Source organism: Solea senegalensis, linkage group LG1 (assembly GCF_019176455.1).
Source record: "Solea senegalensis isolate Sse05_10M linkage group LG1, IFAPA_SoseM_1, whole genome shotgun sequence".
In the NCBI taxonomy this organism is placed as follows: Eukaryota; Metazoa; Chordata; class Actinopteri; order Pleuronectiformes; family Soleidae; genus Solea; species Solea senegalensis.
The window spans coordinates 2814991-2834921 of NC_058021.1; the positions used below are offsets into that span (position 1 = coordinate 2814991).

At 41.7% G+C, this 19931-nt stretch overlaps 1 protein-coding gene across 1 annotated transcript in view; it reads left to right on the forward strand.

The window, feature by feature from the left end:
• The first annotated feature begins 6570 nt into the window (after nt 1–6570).
• Nucleotides 6571–19931, forward strand: part of sspo (SCO-spondin) — a 66289-nt gene continuing 52928 nt past the window's right edge. Inside the window, exons 1-24 of the mRNA XM_044045410.1 lie at nt 6571–6623; nt 7081–7290; nt 7777–7859; nt 8942–9112; nt 9194–9417; nt 9551–9653; nt 10147–10305; nt 11056–11141; nt 11279–11404; nt 11744–11900; nt 12222–12474; nt 12568–12709; nt 12835–12973; nt 13064–13236; nt 13856–14074; nt 14164–14329; nt 14826–15084; nt 15870–16080; nt 16593–16687; nt 16770–17026; nt 17611–17745; nt 17831–18033; nt 18594–18721; nt 19757–19866. Coding sequence (XP_043901345.1) covers nt 6571–6623; nt 7081–7290; nt 7777–7859; nt 8942–9112; nt 9194–9417; nt 9551–9653; nt 10147–10305; nt 11056–11141; nt 11279–11404; nt 11744–11900; nt 12222–12474; nt 12568–12709; nt 12835–12973; nt 13064–13236; nt 13856–14074; nt 14164–14329; nt 14826–15084; nt 15870–16080; nt 16593–16687; nt 16770–17026; nt 17611–17745; nt 17831–18033; nt 18594–18721; nt 19757–19866 — 3862 coding nt within the window. The remainder of the gene's footprint in view (nt 6624–7080; nt 7291–7776; nt 7860–8941; nt 9113–9193; nt 9418–9550; nt 9654–10146; nt 10306–11055; nt 11142–11278; nt 11405–11743; nt 11901–12221; nt 12475–12567; nt 12710–12834; nt 12974–13063; nt 13237–13855; nt 14075–14163; nt 14330–14825; nt 15085–15869; nt 16081–16592; nt 16688–16769; nt 17027–17610; nt 17746–17830; nt 18034–18593; nt 18722–19756; nt 19867–19931) is intronic.

Consider the following 19931-nt stretch of genomic DNA (forward strand, 5'->3'; position numbering starts at 1 on the left):
TTTCATTTTTATTTAAACGCAGTGGCAAACAGGTTTTCACACTAGATTTAAAGGAATGAATTAAAATGGCAGACAAACACTCTTCTGCGAGTCTGTTCCATATATTTGGAACAACTGAAGGCAGTTTCCCCCATGTGTTGTCCTGGTTCTGGGGACACAGAACAAACCTGATCCAGATCACCTTAGTGGTGGTTCATCGTGAGCCAGCAAGTCAAAAATGTATTCTGGACCTAAACTCTTGCACTGCAGGGAGTTACTCCTCCTTTTTTAAGCACTCTAACTTCACTCATAGAACTGAAGTTGGGAGGGATAGACTCAACAAGAACATTTGCATCATCGTTATCTTGGTTTACCCAAGTTTCAGTTAAAAACCCAAAATCAAGATTATGCTTGATGATAAATCACTGATTAAAAATGATTTTCCTGCCAGAGATCTGACATTTAATAAAGCTAGTTTCATTTGTAACGTCCTTTAGTTACAAACAAAGCTACACATACAGTTTCTTTGGAGTTTAACAATGTTGAGCTGTACAGTTAGAACGAGTTTGTATTTTGTTGTAGTTTCTTATGTTCACCAGCAGGGTGCGCATTAGTCACACACAAGCGCTACTCACGGTCATGGTTCCTTTGTTTTTTTTCCCCGCTACAGCAGCTGAGAGCGAGAGAGAGCAAGTTAATGTTAATAATTAGATGAAGAGTCGATAAAACTTTATTTTCTTTTGAGTTATTGATTCTGAAAGGTATCCGCACTTGAGCGGTAAAACGGACATCGCCGTTTTATTGTGTTTTTGTCGACAGAAAACACCGGTGAGTAGTAACCATTAGCGCTTAGCATAGCATGCTAGCGGCTGCGAACCACGGCTAATTACTCACTCATTTCAATAAATATATAATAATAAATATCATAATTATGTGCTGTTATGCTTCTGAGAAAATGTTTAAAACTAATTTTGTATTTCTGGATAATTATCTGTGCTAAACGAACTAGTGCTATGTGCTAGCAATTGGGCTATTGCCATACAACATGTTACTGATATATGGCCTGTGCTATTGCTATATGCTAGCTAATGTTACAAAGCTAAACGAGTTGGTTTTGTGAGCTCAAACACATGTTATTGAATTATTGAGAGACAGTAATTCAATTAATCATTCTCAAACATGCTTGATATGTGATTTAATTCATAATTTGCACAGACTATGTGGTGGTAATAGTTAAGAACATTTAAAAATATTTCATATACACATCATCTTAAAAACACATTTTATAGATTAAAAACAGGGTAAATACTGTACAGATCTAAAATAAAGAGTGAGAAAAACTGCTGCTGTGTGCACGTTGTGTTTTTTTGTGTGTATGAATTGATTCTGATGGTGAACCCTGAGCCTGGACCCGAGGAACATGGAGCAGAACACCGGCTTAAATGCGTGGAGGGGGCAAAGTTGGAGAAGCAGCTTCTGAAGAAAGCACATCTATCAAATCATACAGATAAGAAACAAAATTACATTACCCGGGTAGAAGAAGCTGATTATACATTTCATGTGACATACATAATATTGTGCTAGGATTAGTTGTTACAAGACATTTGAAGTGTGAAAGAGTTGATTTGATCCAGTATCACAGTCATAAAGTAAAACTGCATGGCTGATCATGACCCGGCAACATGTTCTACAGTATTTCAACAGAAAAGAGCAAAAACAAGGAAAAACCCTGTGTAAGATTGAATTCGTTTTTGATGTGGGTTTTCAGTTGGTTTCCCAGCTCACTCACTATGATGAGTTGCATATCGAGTTTTAGCGTAGCTTCCTGTTTGATCATTAGCACTATCTTCTACAGATCCTGCGTCAGGGACACCCAGGGTTCCACCCCCGACTCTTCCTCTTTCTTAATGTCACATGGGGTTGTTTCTGAGTCTGACTCACATTTACATTCATCACTAGTATCCTCTCAATATGACAGACAAACACTGCCGTCTGGTGGTAATACCAGATATGATGTTCTCTGGTAGAGTTGGCAAGTTCTCCCTTTGTGTGTGTGTGTGTGTGGGGGGGGTTTTCTCCAGATTTTCTGGCTTCTTCTCACAGTCCAAAACATGTATAATTGGGGATTAGGTAAAGACACTTCAAATTAACTGTATGTGTGAGAGTGTGAGTGGGTGGGTGTTTGTCTGTAATGGCATTTTTCTACTATGGTCACTATTTTATTTTAACACACTGTATATCCTTCCTGTATTGTTTCACATACAACTGTGTAGTTGTTTTAACTTGTGTCTTGATATCTCTCTGTGCCACTTCACCGTGTCTGCTCCTGTCAATTGTTCCTCGGACTGCTCTGCCTGGTTACTGATGCTTTTGAGCAGCCAGGAACCACTAGGTGGCAACAACTCACCATCTACATTCCCACACAGACTTCAATCACCTTTTAACCTCTTCTATTTCCACATTAACATTATGTAAGTTTGTTTTTGAAGTTGGGGAATTTATATGTACACCATTACATGATGACACTTGAATTTCCAGTCCTGCACACATGGAAAAGCAATAGTTTGTATGGACAGTGAAATGAAGGTACAATATCAATATAAACGAGTATTGTTTGTCAGTAGTAATGTATTCACCGTGCATTGAAAGAGAAAGCCTTATTATTAATGGACATAGCAGCATGAGTGTTTGCAACACCAGCTCAGAATGAACAAAGTGCATTTTGTTCAGAGTGTAATGTCCAAACCATGATTGCTATGGAACTTGCTATAGGAATGCTTGTTACCCAATTCACAGTCTTTTTATCTTGCCCTCTAACGTTGTCCATTCACCCATTCATGCATAGCTCTCATACTAAGTGCCCTGTAAAACATTGGCACTCACCTATAAAGAGGATTCTGAACCTGTGACGACAGCTGCGGGCTGGATTCTTTTTCCTCATTCCAAAAAACACGTTATTTACCCTTCACACAAACCTTTTTTTCCCCACTGCAACATCGCCCAACCTCCTTACCTCCTTGGAAGTTATAATTAGTAAGTCAGCAGACACAGACCCGTGTTCACTGGTCATATACAAGGAATATCTAAAATCTACGTCATGATCCAAACAGTTTGGTGTTAGGAACATAAAGGACAACAAAGCAGGTGCTCGCTGAATTCCGTACATTCTGTCACATTGTACGCAAAAACGGGTTTCCAGGGGCGACGGCACCACAGGGTGCTATCTGAGCTGTTTGTGAGGGTGGATCCTGGAATCAGGCTGTTTGCTCAGTAAGGCAGAAAAAACATTCCCAGCAGGAGTACAAGCAGATCATGCTGAGGAAAAGGAGTTGACCCAGTGGAGCAGACACAGAACATCCTGCATCCTGGATGTTTGCTGCTGCTAAACCTCAGCCACGGAGACCTGATATGGGTCCACACCTCCTCCCCTTCCCCCTGCCCAGTGACATGTTTGGCCCCAAACCCTGGCTTAGCTAGCTATTTAGTTTATTGTAGTGTTGTTTTTGGCGACATGTTTTGTTTTTGTTTTAGTCTTCGTGTCAAACTGTCATTTTAGTTTTTATTAGTTTTAGTCACATTCATACTCTTTTTGTCTAGTCAAGTTTTAGTCCACTAAATGTCTGAACATTTTAGTCAGAATAAACCATGACTAAAATTATATTTCACTCTCTTTTTACTAATGTAATTATATTTATCCCAATCAATTCAGTTTGAATAAGGTATTCAAAATCATGTTGTTGGGTTATGATTGTATGTTGCAGTCGTTGGCGTCAGATTTTGAGGCCTTCAGGACGGGGGTGGGGGGCTGACATCTTTAAATCAGACAAATGCAATGATTAATGTATGCATATTTAATATTAAATATTACAACTAAAACTAGCCAATCCAAGGTTTCTGAAATGGTCTATGTTCTCCACTGTTCCATTCCTGATGATGAAGGGGTTGTGGGTTGACAAAGCATTTCTTTTGTTAACACTGAGGTGATAAATAATGTCTTATTAATAGAAGACATCATGATGGTGAAGACAGTGAAAGGGTGGAGGAAGAGGCCACTGCGTTGCCGGGTGTTGCTGTGTTGGGGATGTCTTCTGAGCGAGGCACATGCAGGAAGCCTACGGTTACCCAGGCAACCAGGTCCTTCACACAGTAAAGCAAGAATATTTTGAATAGAACACAGAAGAGGTTTTTTTTATCCATTTAAAAGTGCAAACGGCAGAAAATGTCAGCGTTCACGAGTTGTCATGATGAGCCGATGAACTTTCAGGCCCAGAAAAACAAATCCTGTGACAAAGCAAACATCTGCTCATCTCTGAAACTGTAAACAACCATTTCTTCACTTTCAACACAAACACCAGATGTTTGTTGTAATAAGTGAATACATTTGTGATAAAAAGCATTTATCAGACTAAAGTTCACTTCTGAAAACGGTCATTTTCACCAAGTCTGTCTGGACATAAATGGTAAATGGTCACTTTTCGAGTCTTGATGGCCACTCAAAGCCAAACACATCGGAACACATCGTCGTGTAGACCAGCTGAGTCGAGAATTGAACCCACAACCTTCCAGCTGAAAGACCTCGCCCCACTAAAATAAATCACTTCCTCTGTGCTACACTGGAATCTAAAGCGTAAAGATGTAAACATCTGTCCTCTAACTGTCGTTCCATGTGTAACTTGTAAAATTGTGTCATAAACCTGAAGAAGGGACATATGTTCATTGTTGTGTGTACATGGATTGTTGTGGCCTCACCAAATTATCGTACTGTGACTCTAAAGTGATCGTATTTTGACAAATAATATCGTACACACTGAAACAACTTGGAAAAATGCCACAATACTACATTTAATAACAAAACTATGCTTTTAACACAGAACGTTGGTCATTTGAATAGAAGGCAACTGTTCATTGCTTCACAGATTAAATGATCTATGCATCACACAGTTTACCCTTCAAAATAAAAGCCTCAAGATCTACACACTATGCCACTGCAGCCTACAATATCTCTAACATGAATATTCATAGTCAAACAACTCCCAAAGTATATACATTAAAGCGATTAAGACTATTACTGCAAACACAATGAAGAGCACAAATAAAATAATGCCAACCATACTGAAGAATCATTTCAGTGCATTACTTAATAATCAAAATGCTGTCTTTATCACAGTCCACCATAACATGAAACAACAACATTACAGTTTAATACTGCAGTGAATTCTGACTCAACGTTTGAAAACATACATGTGACCATTCAGGTGCATTTATGTTTTCATTCACAGCTGATTAGAACCAGTCAGAGAGTGAGTGTGGATAACTGAGTCACAGCTTTCATACACATAAACAGAGCCAGAGGCATTTGTTTGTCTTGGTTTGTTCTTGTTTGTTTTTTGAGTCTTTATTGGACGAGAGGGACAAGTGTGAAAGGAGGATTTGGTCCTCACTGTCCAGTGTCCACGAGACAACAATGCTTTTAGACTTGTCACTTTGGACCTGTTAAACTCCATGCTAGAATTGATGTGTTAAAATGGACTAATATGGATGTAGTTTTAATGTGAATGAAACCCAGTGAAGGTTCTCAGGTGCAATTTCCTCTCAACTATTTTGATTTTCATTTTGCTGAAAGGTTATTATGGGGTAATTGATGAAATCCTGCCTGCTGTACCTTTACTGTGCTCATACAGGAATAACCTTGTTTGTGTTTTAAAGGCACCTGAATCTTGCCTGTATTCCCATTAATGATAATGAAGAACCATTTATTCTTAACAAGTGGCTTTGGTAAACATGGAGGAAAATAAAGACGTCCGTTTGGACATTTTCTATTCAAGCAAAACTCTCATGACAGTAGCTTCTTCCTCTTTTGCATTAGTGTCTCTGTGGTGACAGCTGTGTTTGAGCCAACTCACTAAGAGGTCAGAAGGTGGGACTTGGGATGGTGATGCGCCTGAAAGCCTTCAGTCCCCTCAGAGTCTGTTGACTCTCCTCATTGAATAAATGCCCCCGTCGTTCTTACCGAAAAGTCTCTCTTTACGGGATTAGGCCCTGACAAACACGTCTTTATTCTGTGGCTTAGGCTCCAGCTCCCCCACAGTCACCTACAGCGCCCTATAATGTTTGACTGGGTGAAGTTAAAGGATGTGTCCGTCACAGATCTGGTGACCAATGCCTGACCTTCCAGCTGTGCCACTGCCACTGAACATCCAATGGAAGCAAGTTCAGATGCTACTGTACATCCCATGAGTCAACCCCCACATTTAAAACCATGGCTCTGTGGTCCTGCTCCTCTCATAGAGCAAGATATAATGTCACTGCACGCTGCTGGACAGATCAAGAATATTAATAATAAAGAACAGTGACGAAAAATATATGAAGATTAACTAACAAGCCAGGGAATTAAAAAATCCAAAGGCTGACAAAAGCACTTCAGAGGTAAGCACACCTTTAATTATAGCTGCAGATAAAACAAAGAATTTATACATAGTGTTTTTGATGATATTGAATGGACATAAAGCAAGAAAGCAGAAAATGGATGGATGATTATCTTATGATTATTTATTGGCAGGAATTTGAATCACAAATATTCAGAATAGGACGATGGAGACACTTCTACTGACTCTGCTTGGACTTCACACTGTGATGGGAATGGGGTGAGTATCATTCTTTTTGACAGTATATGGTAAAGGAAAAAAATAATGAGATGAATGTAAAACATGTAGGATTCATGTGTTCACGTCACAGTGACTATAACAGAACAATAACCAGTTAAAGCTGCGGTTATGAATCATGTGCAAATGCTGCTGAATTACATGTATACAAATTTATCTGTTTCTGTACATAGTGAGACAGAAACCTTTACAATATTATAGAGAGCAGAGAATCAACAACAGAAAATCTTTGACAGAACCAAACTCACACATGTGCAGCAGCATCTGCCATGACAGGTTGGGGTGAAAGGATCCATTATTAAAACAAATCAGGCTTTTTCTTGATTTGCCGTCAGCTATTTTTGCAAAAACTCTGTGCAGAGAAAGTTTTGATAATATTTTAGGACTAGTGTCATAGCGTTATTAGTGAGGGAAATGAAATGTGTGTGTCATGTTGCAGACACTGGTGTGAACATGTGGTGGAGCAGAGAGTGCAGCGAGTCCTGTCTCCACGTGTGCAGCTGGAGGTGAGCTGTACTGAGGTGTATCAGTATAACACGCAGGGCTGGAGGCTTGATGTGGACAGGATGCGGGTCAAACATGGAGGTGATGACGGCATTGCACTATACTACAAACAGAAAGGGCCAAAGGCATCCTGCTTTTTGTACAAGTGAGTGAAACGTTTAGTCGCTTTGGTTTGTGTAAACGTGTGTAGTTTAAAAAGCTTTATAGCTGTGTTGATACGTAACAGTGAATATTCTTCACCTCACACTTACTTTCTAAGAGATGTTTAGTTTATTGCAAAAACAGATATTGATATACTGATGTACTGATATAAATATAAAAGAGTCATTCTGGGCTGATGAAAAACAACTGTTCATAAAATCAGGTGATTATACATTTAGACACATTTTATTAGTATTATTATTATATTCATTATTATTATTTCATAAGAGCAGGCCACGTGGTTGGTATAGTTGTTCTGTTTGCGTATTTGTGTGTGTGTGTGTGGAGGGCAGGGGGGCTCTCCAGGCTGCGACAATGACTTTCGCCCTATGTCAGCTGAGATTGGCACCAACGCCAGGAGACGTTTGAATGTATTCATACAACATTTTAACTTTTCACGTGTATGTGTGTGTGTGTGTGTTTACCTCAGGCCTCCAGAGATGGAGAATGAGACAGTGAATAAGACAGTGAGGACGTGCTGTGAGGGCTGGAGCGGCCCACGCTGCTCTGAGGGTGAGGACAACAACACAAACACAGACATACGTCTATATGGCAGTGCATCACTATCAACTAAAATAAACATTTGTACTGTAATTCAGAAAATCTCTACAGTCTACAAATCATTAATATATACTGTATGTTTATACATACACATATGTGCATTCATGTATACATATACATATATATATACATCAGAAGATGTATTAATGAACCATATATACAGTATATGTATATATATATGTATATACACATAGTACAGGAGTACACTAGTACGATCCCTTCAATTGGAACATATATATATATATGTATATATATATATATATATATATATATATATATATATATATATATATACATATAGACAGTATGTACATATTATATTTAAATACAAATACAATGACTACGACGCCACACGTGGTGTAGTGGTTAGCACTCTCGCCTTGCAGCGAGAAGACCCGGGTTCGAGCCCCGGTTGGAACAAGGGCCTTTCTGCATGGAGTTTGCATGTTCTCCCCGTGTGTGCGTGGGTTCTCTCCGGGTATTCCGGCTTCCTCCCACAGTCCAAAAACATGCAATGTGGGGATTAGGTAAAATTGGACACTCTAAATTGACCATAGGAGTGAGTGTGAGAGTGAATGGTTGTTTGTCTCTAGTTGTGTGTGGCCCTGCGATGGACTGGCGAACTGTCCAGGGTGTACCCCGCCTATCGCCCGATGTAGCTGAGATTGGCACAGCACCCCCCGCGACCCTCTGGTGGAGGATAAAGCGATGATGACTGACTGACAATGACTACGACTTAAACACAAATCTAAATTTGTGAGAAAGTTAAAATAAATAAAACATTAATAATATACAAACTGTAAGGTCAAAACATTTACATTAAAAACTACGTTAAAAACAAATCTATCCATCACACCAAGTATCTAATGACAGAGCCACCGGATCATTTCATCACGACAGGCCGAGGTAACGCTGCCCTCTGCTGGACACTGTGAGCACAGAGCATCCGCAGAGGCGGAGCTGATCACCTCTGACAATGTCGCAATGTACTTTACGTACTTACTGCACATTAAAACTGTATCTTTGTGTCACAGGTGTGGGTGTGCGTGGTCGCTGTTACTCTACTTGGAGTTGCGCTGAGTTTCCTGGAGTTCATAACTCCTCCCTGATGTCTATGGATCAGTGCTGCAGCAGCATGTGGGGACTGACTTGGAGAAACGCCTCTGATCACACCTGCTTGTCTTGCACCTACACTCTCCTTCCCGGTCAGAAAACACACACACACACGGAACCATACATTACTACAAGGATGCTTCTGCATCTCAACATCTCTCCCGTGTCTCCAGACTCCCAGTCCTCCCCACTGGTGCGCAGCGGTTTGCTGGGCAGCTCTCGGGTGCCACAGGGCTCAGCCACCTGCATGTCCTGGGGTGGCGCTCATTACCGCACTTTTGACAAGAAGCACTTCCACTTCCAGGGCAGCTGCACTTACCTGCTGGCCTCTTCTGCTGATGGCACATGGGCAGTTTACATCAGTACAGTCTGTGAGGAGAGAGGCGACTGCAGTAAAGTGAGAAACATGGCAGATAAAGCAATATTTTTATACATTTAGATGCTGAGTTTGCGGTCATTGAAAGGAATTTGACCTTGGACTTTAACTTTGCTACTGGACAATAAAAACGTGTATGTTTTGTGTTTTTCAGGCTTTGAAAATGATGCTGGGTCTCGATCTGGTGTCAATTCATCTCAGGAACTTAACACTGAACAAACTTCCTGTTGCTCATGGACAACCTCTTTTCCAAAACGGTAAACCGTTTTCAGCTGCTTTCATTTAAGCACAGTTTTAATCTGATTTATAGTCTGATATTGTTTCATGTAATATCATAAAGTACTAAAGTTCAATGGAAGAGGGGAAGTAAAACATCATGTTTTCAAGTAGAATAATAGGACAGTAATGGCGTATTAATACGGTATAATATTCTCAAATTACATGTAGGTTAACTGTAGAATGGGTTGAGCAATGACTTATTTAGGGAATAAGCAAACCCTCTGGTTGGAGAACCTTCTCACACACTAAATAAAACTATTATTCTAGATCCAGTCCAATAATGTTCGGTTGTTAAAGTGTAGATAATATGATGCTATTCTCTCTACCATGTGTCAGTGGATGGATGGATGGATGGAAAGCTTATTGTCATGCCATTGATCAGCAACATTATGTAGCATAGCAGAAACAGAACAACCATATAAGTGTGTTCTTCTCTGAACAGGAGTGATAAGTGTGTTCTTCTCTGAACAGGAGTGAGTGTCCACTGGCTGGGGGACTTTGTTTTTGTGGAGAGTGGCCTTGGTGTGAGAATCAAGTTTGACCTGTCCAATACAGTTCATTTGACAGTGACCGGTGAGCACCTGGCAGCCACAAGGGGGCTCTGTGGAGTCTACAACAACAACCCTGATGGTGAGAGAAGAACAGTACACACTAGTTTATACATGAAAGTAATGGTTTGCAGTAATTGGTCGGTGTTTATCTTCATTTAGTAAAACATTTTGTTCTGGACATAAACTGGTGATGATTATCTGTTTGTGACAGATCTGAAAACCATTCTGTGAAACTTTAACCTCTATGTCGGCCTGGTTTCTATTCAACTTGTGTTGAATTCAAAGCTTATTTGTTTCCATAGCCATACATCCAGTATCTATACGTGTGTATAGAGGTTACACACACATGTACACTGCCCTCCAAAGGTATTAGAACAGTGGAGAGCAGGATAGTTGCTATATCATAATGTCTGGTCATAGAGCTGCACCACAGTGCCCCCAACAGACCAGGAGCACATCCGTTATTGAATATGCTGGTGTTTTCTCTCTTGTTGGTGTTTTCTCTCTTGCTGGTGTTTTCTCTCCTGCAGTTGTTTTGGGATTTGTGTGTTTTTTAGCATGGTTTTGTTTGTGCAGTGTGTTTCTTTTGATGCATGTGTTTTAACTTTCTGCAGATCATTTTTTCTTTTGCAGCACGTTTCTCACGTTGCATTTGTTTTTGTTTGTGGTTTTGAATCTGCAGCATTTCTGAATATGCGGCTGGTTTCTCCTTCTGCATGTGTTTTGAGTCGTTGGCCCCTGACAGCCACCGTAGTTTCACTGCTCATCCACAGGCAGCCTCTCCACACACGTGTTACAGTCATGTTTTTCTTTCTTTCCTCTATCATAGATGATTTTACTACAATGGGTGGAACTGTGTCCCTGTTTGCTGCCAGCTTTGGTAACTCATGGAAAGTACCTGACCAGCAGAATGAAGTAATAAAATTACCTTTATTTTTTTTCTTCCTGTAAGGTTGTGTGGGGTTGTAATGAGTTGCTTTTAGTGCATTAAAACAACAAAGACAAAGTATTTTTGATTAAAATCAGTATTTGTGTCTCCATGTGTTTCTCAGGACTGCAGCGATGCAGCTGAGCTTGGTCACAGCTGTGATGTCTCAGGAGACCCTGCTTTACGTAGGCAGGCAGAATCTGTGTGTCATCAGCTGCTGGAAAAGCCCTTCAAACACTGTCACTCCAGGGTGAGACACTCCGCTGTCTAGTTTGTCACTAGTTTGATGAGCTTCACTAAGTTTCACCATTGTCAGGGGACTCTATTGACAACAAGATGGAACATGGGAAGAAGCAGGTTTTTAAATTGTTAGGTCCAGATACATTAAACATCTTCTATATTTTTAGAAACATATTTTTGCAGGAATAAACAAGCTTCTGAATTATAATAGTGATAATATCTGAAGTCTACCTCTCTCTGGTTTTTCCATCAATATTACACAATGATATAGTTACATACTGTATATTGCTGACGTTTGACAGTGTTTTCCATGTTTGAAAAGTGAGTTTTGTGTGTTCGTATCTTGCAGTTGGACCCAGCAGCATACATGGACTCCTGCCTCTACCTGTACTGCAGCCTCCCTCACAAAGAGAGGGAGGCTGCAGTGTGTGACACTCTGGCCAGCTACGTCAGAGAGTGTGCCCAGCAACACATCATCATAATGTGGAGGACAGCCACGCTCTGTGGTAATGAAATATGTGATCATTTGGACACATGACGGCGCTGGTCACTCCTGGAATTGATCAGTGAAACAAAGCTTTACTTGCTCTGCTGTAACATGAAAAGGGATTTTAACCATTTAAAAACTGAATGACTTGATGATCCGCACGAGTGGTGGTCTCTAATCCAGGACAGACAGTGTTCATAGCCACATGTGACCTGTGTGACCTTTGAATGTGGTTTTTGTGATCAGATCTGAGGGTGGATGCCAGTACCAGGTCTAAATGGGGTCCAAGAGACTGTCAAACATTAATAAAGAAAAGGGTATGGTTTGTTTGTTTCTTCAGGTCGTGTCTGTCCCAGAGATCAGGTGTTTTCAGACTGTGTGTCCTCCTGTCCTCCTACCTGTGCATCCCCTCAACCCCCGGGGCCAGCTGCAGCTGTTGGACAGTGCAGGGACGAGTGTGTGGGAGGCTGCGAGTGTCCACCAGGCCTCTATCTTCACCAAGGCCTCTGTCTGAAGAGAGACAGTTGTCCTTGTTTCCACCGCAGACACACATACCAGGCAGGGGACAGGATAGAGCAGAGGTGCAACACTTGGTGAGGCTGAATTCTGTGTTTGCTTGCTTCCTCTCAGATGCTCACTATTCTTCTGCTTTTAAATCATTTGAATCATTTTCAATTCCCCCCCAGTGTTTGCCAAGCAGGCCAGTGGCAGTGTACTGGGGAAAAGTGTGCTGGCCAGTGCAGCCTGATGGGGGCGCTACAGGTGACCACCTTTGATAAAAAGAGGTATTCACTACAGGGTGGAGACTGTTCCTTCACTGCTGTGGAGGTAAGACTGAAAAATACACTCAGAGAAATGAAACTGTTCAATTTGCGCTGCTTTGTGGTTAAGCTCTTTCTCTCTCTCGCTCTCTGTCTGTCTGTCTGTCTGTCTGTCTGTCTCTCTCTCTCTAGGACTTTGTTGACAGGAAGCTTGTGGTCAGGGTGCGCTGTGGAGAGTGTACAGCAGGAGGAGGAGGAGGAGGAGGCCTGGGTTGTCTCAGGGAGATATCAGTAACAGCACTTCGCACAACTGTCACTATCACAGACTCTGGTGAGTCAGTTTAAAGTCTGGAGACAGGCTAGTGTCATGTTTTCATTCATCACGACCTGAAAAGTGCCTTGTGAATGTTTCCACTTCCAGGGACAGTGATGTTAAATGGCCAGAGAGAGAACTTACCTGTGGTGACAGGAGACCTGGTTGTACGTAAGGCCTCGTCCTCCTTTCTCCTCATCCAGACGTTCGGAGCTCAGCTTCTCTGGTATCTAGATGGACCTTTGGCCCTCATCACCTTGCAGCCAGGTTTTGCAAACAAGGTGAACTTCACGGCGCTACTCGCCTCGGCACAGCATGGTTATTTTGTGTTTCCATCTGTGATAGTTTTTTAGTGCCTGCTCTGGCGAGGTTCCAAGCAAGCCGAGTTGACACTGTGCGTGACATCGTCAGACTGCCGGCCACTGATTGGTCGGCACTGGAGTATCGTCACTGGAAGTGTCATGAGCGCGATGTCCAACACAAGAGCCAGAGCCAACAATGTCGAACTGTAGATCAAATTTAAAAAGACTTCAAAATCCTGAAAACATGCGTTCATCGCCAACAATGACCAGGGAAATGTCTAAAATCTCAATATTTTACAGAGGAGTCAGAGACAGCTCTGCTAAAAACCTGTCAGTGTATTTCAGTCCAGTGTCAGACGGAGTATGTGCTCCAGTACTGAACAAATCATTTTAATGAACTGATTCTAACACTGAAAACAACTGCTTTAGGAGGTACTATGTTTTTATGGAAAACCAACCAAATCGTGTGGAGTTGAGCCATGCTGAGGCGAGCTGCGACCATGTAGTGGAGACCCATTAGAGTAGTTCATATATAAATGCTCTTGTGCCATTTTAAATCATCAGAATGAAACTTATTTGCTTTAAACATGTGTTCCAGGTGCGTGGCCTATGTGGAACATTGACCTGGAACCAGCACGATGATTTTACCACCCCAGAAGGAGATGTGGAGAACAGTGTGTCCTCCTTTGCTGGTAAATTTATATCAGAGCCCTGTACTGTACCTGGAGGAGCTCCACCTGATCCCTGCACCACATACACTCAGAGGAGAGACTATGCAGAGACAGTGTGCTCCATCATCCACAGCAGTGTCTTTCAGGTAGTGTAGAAGGAGACATGTTACCTGCTACTTCACTCCTTTTAACATCGTCGTCTTGTTGAAACATTCACACCTGCATCATTTTGCAGGGTTGTCATGACACGGTGGAGAGGGAGCCATATTTCCGTCTGTGTGTGTTAGAGGTTTGTGGCTGTGCTCCACAGAAGGTGTGTCACTGCACCGTCCTCACTGCCTACGCTCGCCACTGCGTTCAGGAGGGTGTCGCCGTCCAGTGGCGCAACCACACCTTCTGCCGTAAGTAGGAAGTAGATCATAGACTGTGTGTAATACGTGGACATGGTTTCCCGGTCAACCTGGAAGGAACGATACACTGAGTGTGGCAGCTCCGCTGGTTGCTGAAAGAATTCCATTCAATCCAGAAATGTCCAAAGTAATTTATTGATGTCAAGAAAAGATCAGTTCTCTCATCACTGCATCCGTTATGTTTATTCATTAATCAGTCATTGAGTTATCGCAGACACCAAGACACAGCTCCAGTAGACAACTGTGACTTATGTGACATAGTTACAGTATTTGTATGTTTTGTCGTCAATTAAAGCTGCAGTACGTATATGTTATTATTCTGTGAACAGAAACAATGTATATTCAACATGTTTTATCACATGGAAACATATGCTTTACTCTTTTACGTTGACATAATTGTGTGGGCTTTAGTTTTTCAAACACAGTGCAATGGAAAAATAAAAAGGTTATTTGCCAGTTCTTTCCTTCTTCTTTTTTTCAATGCCAGCGGTCCGGTGTTCAGGGAGTCAGGTGTATCAGGAGTGTGGACGTGTGTGCGGCAGCTCCTGCTCAGATTTGCAACAAGGCTGGAGCTGTGATGACGGCAGTGGAGTGGGCCTTCAGATGTGTGTTCCAGGTTGTCAGTGCCCACCAGGACTAGTGCAGGACCACCAGAGCCAGTGTGTGCCCGTCACTATGTGCCCCTGTGTGCATGAGGGCAACATGTACCAGCCCAGGGCTGTTATTCAGAACAACTGTAATACCTGGTATGTTGTACTTCAAAACATCCATCCATCCATTCATTCATCCATTCATGCATTCATGCATTCATGCATTCATGCATTCATCCATTCATCCATTCATTCATCCATTCATTCATTTTGTCATTATTTTACAACAACTATCCATGGAAGGTTATTGACACAGGGTGATGAAAGTGTTGAAAGTGTCACCAGCCAATCACAGGCAAGGAGAGGCGCAGTGCTGTGTGGCATCACAGGTGGAGTCACGTGTGGTGTAGAACTCAAATGAAATCACTCTATGTTCCTGCTTCCTGTTACAGGATAGGTTGATTTCATTGTGTTTCTTCACCACAAAAACTGCAATAATCTACGCTCTGTGTGTGTGTGTGTGTGTGTGTGTGTGTGCGTGCATGTCTTTGTGTGTTGTAATCACTGACTTTGTCCCATGTTCCTGGTAAATTGCTATGATAAAATGTTGCCTTTGGAACTACATCTGTGTTACACTGATACTGAATATGATACATTCATCCCACTGCAATGACAATCATAGGATTGTAAATCCAGTGAAATAATTATCATTACACCTTTGGCACAGATGTTTATAACCCATAGGCCACAAACCTAGCTCATTTTACTTTCAGGTTTTGGAGAACTTGATTTAAAGTTAGATTTTTTTTGTGCAGAAACAGCAATAACAACAACAATAATAATAATAATAATAATAACAATAACAATAATAATAATAATAATAATAACAATAACAACAATAATAATAATAATAATAATACCAGCTTCTCATCTGTCTATAGTGTGTGTGATCGGGGGTCGTTTAACTGCAGTCAGGAGCGCTGTGAGGAGGTGAACCCCTGTCCAGGCTCTCTGGTCTACTCTCCACGCTCCTGCCTCCTCACCTGCTCCAGCCTGGACCCTCCTGGACAACAGCAGGGCACCAGTGTGGGACAGTCGAGCTGCAAAGAGCCTCTGTCTGGTTGCATCTGTCCACAGGGAACTGTCCTCCTCGTGGGTGAAAGCTTACATTTAAGGGTTGATGAATGTGGGTGACTTGATCATGAGAGAGGATGTGAGACAACTGTAAAACATACCACATTCTGAATTTAGAACATTTCTAAACCTTCTTCATGCACAACATTAGATATTAAGTTCACATAGTGATGATTAAGTGTTCAGCTCCATTCGACGTTCTTTGTGTTTCTCAGGTCACACACACACACTCACACACACTCACACACACACACAGGGAGAACATGCAAAGTCCACACAGAAAGACGTGTGTGAAGGTTCTCAGTCATCCTGGTCCTGGTTGAGTTGGGTATGAAGACGTTTCACCTCCAGTTTCCTACAGCTGACAACTGAAGATCCAGACAGGAAGGCCCTTGGTTCAAACCAGTGACCTTCTTGCTGTGAGGCAACAGTGCTAGCCACTAGCTCACCATGTGACTCATAAATCAATGCTGGATAATTGTATGTTGTTGCACCCTTCACAGTTGATGACAGGTTGTGTTTGACTGCAGGGCGATGGCTGTGTTCTTCCAGACGAGTGTCCATGTCACCATAACGGTCAACTTTACTACACTAATGACACCATCACCAAAGACTGCAACACATGGTAATGACCGCTCGCTGTTGTCTCATCGCAGCACCTTTATCGTTGAATGATCTCATCATCTCCGTGTTATCGTCTGCTACAGTGTGTGTAAGCAGCGCCGCTGGCTCTGCAGCCAGGCCGCCTGTGCTGGTGTGTGTGTGGCGACTGGGGATCCACACTACGTGACCTTTGACGGCCGCTCGTACTCTTTCCTGGGTGACTGTCAGTACGTGCTGGCGAGGGAGAGCAGCGGTTTGTTCAGTGTCACAGCGGAGAACGTGCCGTGCGGGAGCAGCGGGGTCACCTGCACGAAGTCGGTCACCCTCACGCTGGCAAATACCATCATACACCTGCTGAGAGGTAGGACACGAGATCATCTGCTTTTTATTTCATGTCAAACACTTTAGTTTGTCAAAAATGAGTTAGATATAGACTATGTTTGAAAAATATGATCAAAAATCAAAATAAAGTTGTGTGCCAGTATTTACATGATTTACATGACAATATGTCAGTTTGTTTTATAATTATTTACATATTAATCTGTCTACATAACACCTGCTGGCTAAATCTATGGATAATTTAAACAGCATACTTGGCTTTTCCCAGGATTGAGATGCTTCTTGATGTTTTTTTGTATATGTTTGATGTTGATTGTGTGGTTTATTGTTTCACCAATAAATATATTAGATCCATAGGTAACCAGAGGTAACTTCCTAACATACTGTGAGGAGTTTAGACTCATGTACTTCCTTTTGGTTTGCAGTGCGTGACAAGAACAGACACAAAATCATAACATATAACAAATAAATAGACATAACTTTGTTAAAAACCCTTTAGACATTTAATGAAGGAAACCCTGCTCCACCTGGTGCCTCCCTAGTGAAACAGTCTACTATCTATCCATCTATCTATCTATCTATCTATCTATCTATCTATCTATCAAGGTAAAGCGGTGACGGTAAATGGGATGCCAGTTACTTTACCAAAGTCCTACAGCGGCAGTGGACTGTCGCTGGAGAAGGTTGGCCTGTTTGTGTCCCTCTCCTCTCGACTTGGGGTCACTCTGCTTTGGGATGGAGGTAATAGGACAAACCCCCTTCTTTGAGTAAACACAGATCATACAGCTTCCATCTGTCACAGTAATGGTGACGCATTCTTGTGTAGGAATGCGTGTGTATGTGCGTCTGGCTGCTCACCTGCGGGGTCAGGTTGGGGGCTTGTGTGGTAACTTTGATGGAGATACAGAGAACGACTTCACAACGAGGCAGGGCATCGTGGAGTCCACACCTGAGCTGTTTGGAAACTCTTGGAAGGTCAGCCCCTCCTGTCCTGATGTGGCAGATCAGGACCTACGAGACCCGTGTGCTGTGAGTTCAGTACAGACCCACTGTGGTCCTCTGCTGCTGTAGAACATATGTCTCTATTATTTTCTCCTCTGACATCAACAACATCTGCTGCTCATATCTCATAACTCTGTCTTCTCTTTTTCTGGCACATTTACATAAACCATAGATATTAGATTATTAATAAGAAGTTGAACACATGTACCTAATAAAGTGGCTGTTTACATTAACATTCATTACATATGCAAACAACTGCTAGACTGTTAAAAGTGAGAAAACTGGAAAGAATGAGTTTTAGTTGCACCGTTTTAAAATGACCCATTGTAATTAACCCTTTGAAAATACACAGTGTTTCCCACCAGAGTCTTTCACACTATTCAACATCAATATTTTGTCCTTTAGATTTTCCCAGAGGTTCAACCTCTCACTTTTTAAAAAAACATAATGTGTGTAAAGCTAAACTGTATATGTGTAAGTGTTAAAATGTGTGCACACTGTGATGATTAGGAGTTAACGTGGTCTGTGAGGTTATTGACATGAGACATGTAACACTGTTGCATGTGCTGTGTGTTTGCTGTGTTCAGCTGAATCCTCACAGAGTGATGTGGGCCAGGAGAAAGTGTGCAGTGGTGACACAGGGACTCTTCTCTCAGTGTCACGCTGAGGTGCCATTTCAGCAGTTCTACGAGTGGTGTGTGTTTGACGCTTGTGGGTGAGTGACAGGCAGAAGTTTGTTTTTAACTGTATAACTATGTCTAACTTCATATACAACTATACTACAGTGCTTCATTACAGGAACGCAGTGACCTGTATATGAATGTGTACGTGAACATGGGTTCAGCTTTCATTCCGCCAGTCACATGACTTTTACCACAGCTGTTCAAACATGTTTACTGTAAAATCCCATTTTACTACAACAAACACAACATTGTATTTGTAGCTATACGAAGGAGTATTAGGGCCAGCCATAAAAAACAATAAACAGCCAAAAAAAAATCTGCCGCAAGGGGAAAAATCTGGCACAAGAAACAACATATAATACACACATATGTGTACAGTATAAACTCAGTATGAGAATCATTGCATATGCAAAATAATGAAATATTACATTTCTAAAGGACAGATGAATGCTACTGTATAGTGAAAGTTTTTTGTGCAGGTAAGTTTCATTCTGTTAGATTCCTGAGCAGAGTATCAAACTTCTATCATAATATTGAAACTTTTTTAAATTTTTTTTAACAATAAACAATATCAGAGTATTGGATCATTATGGGCTGAGATGGAACAGGTTGCAACTGTCAGAGTTTTGTGCTTCATTAACCCATGACAAGGAGAACCAGGCAAACAATCCTATAGTGCAGTGTTTCTCAGTCCTGGACCAGGATTGAGAAACTGCTGTAGTGAATGTCTCACTGAACATTTAGGCCACACTTTAACAAACAGGCCTTCACTTTGTTAGCGATTGTGTCCAAAACAGCTTCATCGCTTTTGCTAGATATAAATATGATATAATATATACTTTTTTTTTGGTACTTACATTCATCCAATTCAAAACAATATTCAGACTCCATCTCTCTAAAAGCAGCAGACAAGCCAAGAGGAATCCATGAATGGCTGACCCCCGCTGTCAGTTTTGGACTTGCCCTAGCTTGGTTGCATCCTGGTTTTCACTAGATTCCCGTGTGCTCCTGAAAGAACTGAAGTTTGGTATTGTATGTGACTGGTGTTTTGTGTTTGCTTGTCTTAGCTGTGACTCAGGAGGAGACTGTGAATGTCTCTGCACAGCCATCGCTGCCTATGCTGAAGAGTGTAACCGCCGTGGAGTCTACATCCGCTGGAGGTCGCAGGAGCTCTGTCGTACGTCGCTCACACACATACACAGCCCAAAAACCATAAATACATATCTTAAGTCTGGTGTCATT